Source organism: Asparagus officinalis, chromosome 5, assembly GCF_001876935.1.
Source record: "Asparagus officinalis chromosome 5, Aspof.V1, whole genome shotgun sequence".
Lineage (NCBI taxonomy): Eukaryota > Viridiplantae > Streptophyta > Magnoliopsida > Asparagales > Asparagaceae > Asparagus > Asparagus officinalis.
This window is the reverse complement of record NC_033798.1, coordinates 87,381,535-87,390,946: the sequence shown is the minus strand read 5'-3', so window position 1 is coordinate 87,390,946 and position 9,412 is coordinate 87,381,535. Positions and strand designations below refer to the sequence as shown.

Here is a 9,412-nt window from a genome sequence, read left to right as displayed (position 1 = left end):
TAAAGGAGAAGAGAGAGAATAACTGTAATCGGGTAAACGCGATAAGAAATCGTGAGGGTCTTATATACGCTCTGCCCCAACTCTACGAGACTTGTCTGCCCCAACTCCACGAGACTTTTCAAGTCTCGTGAAGTTATAATCTTCACGGAACTTCAAGTCCCTTGAAGTTTTGACGCTCCTAATCAACTTGGTTACGGGGAGGCTTAAACTTCACGGGACTTCCAAGTCCCGTAAATTTTTTAAAGTTTTTTCGTCAAATCCAACCCAGTTTCAACTAGTTGGCTGAAACTAGTCGAATTTAGCAAATATTTTTGAAATAGATAGTTTTGACAAATAAGTTTCTAAACAGGTGGTTTTTTAAAATTTTGTCCTATGATTATTGTATAGAGATCATATTTCCATTTAACACTTCTTCATTTTGGGTTTATGAAACATTAGAACATTAGGAATTGGGAATATGTAGATTTCAGTTTCTAATAAATGGGCTTCTAAAAGAATCATTAAAATTGCTATTAGGCCCCCAAATTCTTATAAGTTGTCTCAAAATGAAGCCATCATATCAATTGCTATTACATTCCTCGATTCTTATAAGTTGTTTGAAAGTAATCCCTCCCGTCAAGAGAAGCAATAGCTATATATTAGAATTCTTAAAGCATGTTTGATTGAGATGTGACCATCAACTTAAAGGAGATCAAAGTTTTTCTCAATTTAGGATTTTTTTTTTTAAATTTATTTGAATCTAATCAATTAATCGAATCATCAGATCCAATCACAGGCGATCAGAACATAAAGATCCTAAAAAACATAGACTTCGAGATCGCTGCTGCACAACTCATTGTAACGTTCAAGGCAAGCAAAAAGGCTCCAATCCCACTGCTCGCGCTGCCTCAACGGCTTGACGACGATGCTGTAGTTGGGAAACGGAAGCTCCTCTTTAATTTTCCTCCCACAAATCCTAAGTGGCGCCTAAATTTTTCCGCCACTTTCCTCTTTAATTTTGGCAAGTCAAATAGCTGATTATGGGGGAAACAGTAAAATTCTACTGTGTCAATTTTTGATGGGCATTTTCTATAGTTTTTGGATCAACCAAAGAGGCCCTCACTGTCGGAGAGATACAAATATCTCCTCAAAGCAGAAACAGCTCACTATATCCGTCAAAGTTCACCTTAATGCAAACTTACCAGTCAAATCTTCCAATGAGTTTGGAACCTTGGAAGTTAAAGGTCACTCCTCACTCCTCTCGGAATTAATAACGTCATAATCCATAAGTTTATAGCTATGGAATAAAAAACCAAAGATGATTAAAATAAGCTTGAGAGGAGACAATTAAAAAGATATAACATTAATAACCTGACCGGAGATAATCTTGTGAAAATGTATGAGAAGAATTTACACCCTAACAAGTTGTTGATTAATACTTACTTCCGCATGTTCTTTAGATTTTGTACAAATAGAGACTAAATTACTGATGAAAGGCACTATTTTTTGTAATTTCTCCCCTCATCATTTCCTATCAAAATGGCTTGGCCTGCAACCTGCATCTAGCGACTATCCACATTCAAATTTATCAACCCATATTTCGTTAATCATAACGGCCTTAGTAAAATTATTCTAATATATTGTGAAGATAATAGTGGCAACAGAACACCAGGACATTTTGGAAGTTAATCACACAATACATTAACATGGTAGCACACTACAACAAGCCGTTGAGCACCAAACATACACAAAAGGAAATGATTGAAGATCAAAATTAAAACTTCCACAAGTGGCAAAAGATAACACTACGGCCTCACATTACAGCAACAATATTCTCATCTTCCATGATTTCTCATCAAGCTCTTATCTTTCCATGATGCTGCACTTGCTAATTGAGAAGAGAATGAAGGGCTGTATTCAGAATCCTTGCAAATCTTCTGCTTTGCCTTGGTGGATTCAGTCAAGCTCATGTAGTTGGGCCTACTGTTAGTGCTTTCCTCAGTCTTTTCAGATGCTAATAGTGTAGTACCTGATATCGGTGTAGAGTTGCAGATAGAAGAAGATGAAGCTGAACTCTCATCATAACGGAGTTCTGAAGAGGATGCAGACCAAACTTTAGGAACTTTAGACCCATGATTATAGAGCATTGCAGGGGGCTTCGCTGAAACTCTGGTTGTCACATTGTTCTTCTTGATTTTTACTGAACATGGTTCAGAAAATTTTTGGCATATTTCTTTGACATTTCCACCGTTTTTCGGATTTTGATCCATTAATCGATTTTCCCAAGGCTTCGCTGCCATCCATCGCTCTAACCAACTCCACCCCCAGTTGCTGTTACTGAGCTCATGAGGTTTTAGACAGGCTGTCGATGAATTGTTAGGCTTCCCATTTGTTGAAGATGGTCTCCATTGCTGAAAATTGAGTAAAACCAGATATTTCAGTCTATCAATAGTACAGAGAAAACTAGCTCAGAAGAATTCTATAAATGGTAACCTTTTGGGCAAGAGAGTAAGCAATTGCTCGTTCTCTCTTCAAAGCTCCTTCTTGCCTCATCTGTAATTTTGCTCTTACTTCTTCGAGGGTACCTTGGCTATCACACCATCCTTCCTGAAAAATCCACAATTCATTCAAATTAATTATTCTCTTTTACAGGCACATCATAAACTCAAATGCACCATAGATGAGGACATCAATTAGAAAAGAACTCCTAGGAAACTAGGCTATGTTATCCTGTCTTGTGTCTATTTAGGCACAATCAAGTGCAATTTCTTAAAACTTAACTGATGTAGTAACAAGTGAGGAGAGCTATAGATATATAATCAAGTTTATAAAATAGGCTCTATCGTAAACCAAATTACTGCAAGTGCAAGGTTTTGCAAATTGCAATTATAGCTGATACTTCCAAATTTGTGCATACTACTATTACTAATATTGGGGTAAAGTTTTTTTTTAAGCTCAATTTGGAATCAAGAACACCAAAATCAACAAACAAAAAGCTAAATCTGAATAAAATCAGGGAAGCATTCATCTTATCATGTGAAATTCTCTTGGCATGCAACTATAAGCTCGGTATAAACAACAACAACAATCAAGCCTTTATCCCAAATGTTTGGGGAACTATAAACTCAGTATCCCACCAAAAATTAGACGGTACCTCAGCTTCTTTCAAAACCTCAGCCTTTCCACGCCGTTCGTCGAGCATTTTCTGCACCTCCAGCCCCTCAGTCGACATCCTTACCCTCCGTGCACGTACACGTGCCTGAACCCTAACAAGAGCTTGCATACACCTCAGAGTAACTGCAGCCTGCTTCCTCACTTGCCGGCCTCTAACAAGAGCTTGAAGCCTCACCACTCCCTTAAGCGCCCTCAATGCTCTTCTAGCCTAAATGAGAGACGCTCAAAACTAAGATTTGTGACAGAAAAATGCAATCTTTGTGTATGAAAGAGGGGCCTTTTTCAGTTTTACCAAAAATCCTCTGAATGCAGTTTGAATCCTAATAGCAGCCCATTCTTCTCTGACCGCTTTAAAATCCTTGAGAGGAGCTCTAACCACCGCAGCCATTGCAGTAGTAAACCCATCAGCGATTGAGGAGGTATCTGAAGCTGCTTCTGACCCTCTGCTGCTTCTAGAACCTGAGGAGCCCTTCCACAGCTTCCACTTCTTACCTTTTCTGATATTGCCTCCAGTGGTCAACTTCTCCTTCAAAAATAAGAAATGCCCAGTTCAGTAAATGAAGTGTAAATCGAACTAAAGCGAGAAAGATTGGAACTTGGTGGAGGATGGAACGCAGAGAGAGTCGGAATCATCACATTGTCATCGTCATTGTCTTGTTTCTTGACGCCCACAAGCGATTTTATCCACTTGGTTGACCCGCCCATCTCCTGAAAAGCTCTGAATTGGAAATGAATGAAGATGGAAGGGAGAAGTATGATGAGAGAGAGAGAGAGGGAGTGGGAGAGTATTTTTTAGTCTTTAGAGTTCGAGTGTTTGAATTTGAAAGCGAAGGCGGATCGGGATAACCTTGGATCCGCTCTAACTTTTTCTCGGGGGACCCGCTAGCTTGACTGGTTGGGGTGAGTAATTACGATTCTGCCACCGCTGTTAAGAGCCAATCGGAAGCTATTCATTTGGGCGCCTGTTGGATTATTTAAAGAATTTTATTTAAGGACCCAAAATATGGGACCAATAGGAAGGACAAGTGAGGTGTCCCTCTCCTATTGGATAATGAGTTGGCCATCATTAATGATTACCAACTCATTATCTAATAAGAGGGGGACATCTTACTTGTCCCCTTTATTGGTCCCATATTTTGGATCTCTGTAGCAAAGCTCTTATTTAAAAGTGAAAGATGAGCGGCTTTTTGAGTTTAGAGGGAAAAAGAACAACTAAATACTCGTAGCAGGCAGGTTTGAAGTTTGAAGGGGTAGGGAATTTGAGTTGACGAATGAGAAAGAGTTGGGTGCAGATTCTGAGGGGGTTTAGTTTATTGGTCTGAGAGGCACAAGCAGCCCCACTTGGTTATTATGCTACTGCTAATATGTCAGACTTTGGTATGAATATGCTGCGGCTTAAGGTCCCATCACACTTTTTCAAACTTTCAAAATGTTCAATTTGTACGCTTCGATTGTATTCAATTCTCGACTCCGGACCAATGTATTTTAGCCACGTTAAAGAAAGATCAACACTTAGAAATAGCAAAATCAGGGATAAATATTAATTCGGACATTTTGAGTTCTGGTACAATTTTATTCCACCAACCTAGCAGGGGGAGGGGAGTGGTCAAACCAACCTAACACTGATCCGCTTCTTATCCCATTAGCTACGTGGTAATTGGAGATTTCCAACTATCTCAATTCTCATCGCCGATTCTAATTTTGAAGGATCAGATGAGCCCTCATAAGACTTCCACGATTGTCTGAAAAAGTTCTTGAAACTACTATTACATATAAAAATCATCCCTTGACCTATTTAGACTTATCTCATCCCTAGGTGTTGAAATCGACTGTGAAGATTGGAATCATTGGATAAGACAATGGGCGAGGATATGAATCCAACTAACTCTGCAAGCGATTGGTATTCTTCAAGCAAGAAGCGCGAAAAGAGAATGGATAGGCTCGTTAATTATATGGAGTAAATAAGAACCGAACTAGTTGATTCATTATATAATATTTAGTTTAATAATTGTGTTCTTTTTAGTGTTTGAGAAGAGAGAGATTACATACAAGTTAAAGAGAGATTACTTAGAGCATCTCCAACAGCTTCCCCAAAATTTTCTCCAAAATGGAGAAACAAAAGTCATATTCTCTAAATTATTTTTGCTCCAACTCCAACAGCTTCTCCATTTTGAAAAATCGCATTTATTACAATAATAAAGCTCTCTCCAAAAATTTGGAGAATGCTGCAGATTTGGGGAAGGCTCCCTATTTTTTCTCCTTCTTCCCTATTTTGGGGAATTGGATGGGGAATCTGTTGGACCAAAAAAAACCTCTATATTCCCCAAAATTGAGTATTTCAAGAAGATGGGGAAGCTGTTGGAGATGCTCTTACAAGTTAACTTTTTGGGAAAAATGTGTACATGCCCTAAAAGCAGAAACTTCATGTGACGAGGCCCCTCATAGTTTTCCCCATGTGAATCAGCCCCTTGATGTGTGACACTTGGTACTGTAGTCTTTTTTTATCAATTATTACATACCAGCTAAGCTAAAATCCCCAAATTATCCTTATCCTCTCTCCTCAATCTCTCAGACCCAGCAATCATATTCGTCTCCCCTCCCCTCCTCCACCCGTCCTCGTCGCCGTAGATCGCCACCGCTCCCCCGATTTAGATCGTCGCCGTCAAGACGCACAGAGCATTAATCCATTAGCTAGAAGAAGAAAAGAAAAAAAAAGAAAAAATGTTTGACCAGCTACAAATAAATGAACGATTTAATTTTAAAAAATAGTCAAAAATTATCCCCATTTTTCCACTTTCACGAGACATCCACGCTTTTTTGGAGGAAGCTGAATTTGCAATAAACCTAATGTGCGCAGTATTTTTGTATTTTAATTTCGAATAAATTTTTAAAATAGACCATTTTTAAAACTTAATTAGCAAAATAGGCTGAAAAAATATTTAATTACCAAAAATCGTTATAAGCTGGGACGGTAGTTATAAATCGTTGTTATAAATGAGGATACAGTCATGTTTTTATAAATCGTTGTTAATTATATTTGATAATAGTTATACCTAATGATATGTTATTTCTAGATGCTATCATGGTAGTTCTAGTAGCCCTCGAGTTAGTTCTAGCTTCTATCCTAGTTCTACCTTGTATACAGCCAGTTCTAGCCCACACCTTGCTAGTTCTAAATCAAACCCGTGTTTTTTACAAGCAAACTTATTAATTCTAACTTCTACGTTAGTTCTAGCTTCTATTACCCTAGTTCTAGCTTGTATACAGCCAGTTCTAGCCCACACCTTACTAGTTCTAAACCCAACAATGATTTTTTGCATGCATACTTGTTAATTCTTGCTTCTACGTTAGTTCTAGCTTCTATTATCCTAGTTCTAGCTTGTATACAGCCAGTTCTAGCTCACACCTTGCTAGTTCTAAACCCAACAAGGGTTCTTTACATGCGCACTTGTTAATTCTTGCTTCTACGTTAGTTCTAGCTTGTATTATCCTAGTTCTAATTTGTATACAGTCAGTTCTAGCACACACATTGCTAGTTCTAAACCCAACAATGGTTCTTTACATGGACACTTATTAATTCTTGCTTCTACGTTAGTTCTAGCTTCTATTACCCTAGTTCTAAAATGTATACAGCCAGTTCTAGCCCACACCTTGCTAGTTCTAAACCCAACAAGGGTTCTTTATATGTGCACTTGTTAATTCTTACTTCTACGTTAGTTCTAGCTTCTATTACCCTAGTTCTAGCTTATATACAGCCAGTTCTAGCCCACACCTTGTTAGTTCTAAACCTAACAAGGGTTCTTTAAATGCACACTTGTTAATTCTTGCTTCTACGTTAGTTCTAGCTTCTATTATCCTAGTTCTAGCTTGTATACAGCCAGTTCTAGGCCACACCTTGCTCGTTCTAAACCCAACAAGGGTTCTTTACATGCGCACTTGTTAATTCTTGCTTCTACAGTAGTTCTAGCTTCTATTACCCTAGTTCTAGCTTGTATATAGCCAGTTCTAACCCACACATTGCTAGTTCTAAACCCAACAATGATTCTTTACATGCACACTTGTTAATTCTTGCTTCTACGTTAGTTCTAGCTTCTATTATCCTAGTTCTAGCTTGTATACAACCAGTTCTAGCCCACACCTTGCTAGTTCTAAATCCAACAATGGTTCTTTACATGCACACTTATTAATTCTTGCTTCTACGTTAGTTCTAGCTTCTATTACCCTAGTTCTAGCTTGTATACAGCTAGTTCTAGCCCACACCTTGCTAGTTCTAAACCCAACAAGGGTTTTTTACATGCACACTTGTTAATTCTAGCTTCTACGTTAGTTCTAGCTTCTATTACCCTAGTTCTAGCTTATATACAGTCAGTTCTAGCCCGCACCTTGCTAGTTCTAAACTCAACAATGGTTTTTACATGCACACTTGTTAATTCTTGCTTCTATGTTAGTTCTAGCTTTTATTACCCTACTTCTAGTTTGTATACAGCCAGTTCTAGCCCACACCTTGCTAGTTCTAAACCAAACCCACGTTTTTTACCTTCACACTTGTTAATTCATACTTCTATGTTAGTTCTAACTTATATTACCCTAGTTTTAGCTTGTATACAGTCAGTTCTAGCCCAAACCTTGCTAGTTCTAAACCCAACAAGGGTTTTTTACATGCACATTTGTTAATTCTTGTTTCTACGTTAGTTCTAGTTTCTATTACCCTAGTTCTAGCTTATATACAGTCAGTTCTAGCCCACACCTTGCTAGTTCTAAACCAAACTCGTGTTTTTTACATGCACACTTGTTAATTCTTACTTCTATCTTAGTTCTAGCTTCTAGCTTATATTACCATAATTCTAGCTTATATAGAGCCAGTTCTAGAACACGGGCTGGGTTTAGAACTAGAATTAACAAGTGTGCATGTAAAAAACCCTTGTTGGGTTTAGAACTAGCAAGGTGTGGGCTAGAACTGGCTGTATACAAGCTAGAACTAGGGTAATAGATGCTAGAACTAACGTAGAAGTAAGAATTAACAAATATGCATATAAAGAACCCTTGTTGGGTTTAGAACTAACAAGGTGTGGGCTAGAACTAGCTGTATACAAGCTAGAACTAGGGTAATAGAAACTAGAACTAATGTAGAAGCAAGAATTAACAAGTGTGCATGTAAAAAATCTTTGTTAGGTTTAGAACTAGCAATGTGTAGGCTAGAACTGGCTGTATACAAGCTAGAACTAGGATAATAAAAGCTAGAACTAACGTAGAAGCTAGAATTAACAAGTGTACATGTAAAAAACCCTTGTTGGATTTAGAACTAGCAATGTGTGGGCTAGAACTGACTGTATACAAGCTAGAACTAGGGTAATAGAAGCTAGAACTAACGTAGAAGCTAGAATTAACAAATGTGCATGTAAAGAACCCTTGTTGGATTTAGAACTAACAAGGTGTGGGCTAGAACTGACTGTATACAAGCTAGAATTAGGGTAATAGAAGCTAAAACTAACGTAGAATCAAGAATTAACAAGTGTGCATGTAAAGAACCCTTGTTGGGTTTAGAACTAGCAAGGTGTGGTCTAGAACTGGCTGTATACAAGCTAGAACTAGGGTAATAGAAGCTAGAACTAACGTAGAAACAAGAATTAACAAGTGTGCATGTAAAAAACCCTTGTTGGGTTTAGAACTAGCAAGGTATGGGCTAGAACTGGCTGTATAGAAGCTAGAACTAGGGTAATAGAAGCTAGAACTAATGTAGAAGCTAGAATTAACAAGTGTGTATGTAAAAAACCTTTGTTGGGTTTAGAACTAGCAAGATGTGGGCTAGAACTGGCTGTATACAAACTAGAACTAGGGTAATAGAAGCTAGAACTAACGTAGAAGTAAGAATTAATAAGTGTGCATGTAAAAAACACTTGTTGGGTTTAGAACAAGCAAGGTGTGGGCTAGAACTGACTGTATACAAGCTAGAACTAGGGTAATAGAAGCTAGAACTAACGTAGAAGCAAGAATTAACAAGTGTGCATGTAAAAACCCTTGTTGGGTTTAGAACTAGCAAAGTGTGGGCTAGAACTGGTTGTATACAAGTTAGAACTAGGGTAATAGAAGCTAGAACTAACGTAGAAGCAAGAATTAACAAGGCTAGAACTGGCTGTATACAGGCTAGAACTTGCTGTATAAAAGCTAGAACTAGGATAATAGAAGCTAGAACTAACGTAGAAGCAAGAATTAACAAGTGTGCATGTAAAAAACCCTTGTTGGGTTTAGAACTAGCAAG

At 38.0% G+C, this 9,412-nt stretch overlaps 1 protein-coding gene across 1 annotated transcript; it reads right to left on the bottom strand.

Annotated features, from left to right (window-relative positions):
- LOC109840053 (protein IQ-DOMAIN 1-like) lies at positions 1,635-3,973 on the bottom strand. The gene is made up of 5 exons (XM_020408549.1): positions 3,790-3,973; positions 3,446-3,679; positions 3,134-3,361; positions 2,473-2,586; positions 1,635-2,390 (listed from the first exon to the last, which is right to left on the bottom strand). Exons 1-5 carry the CDS (start codon positions 3,856-3,858, stop codon positions 1,815-1,817), a joined length of 1,221 nt encoding a protein of 406 aa, XP_020264138.1. The 5' UTR covers positions 3,859-3,973; the 3' UTR covers positions 1,635-1,814.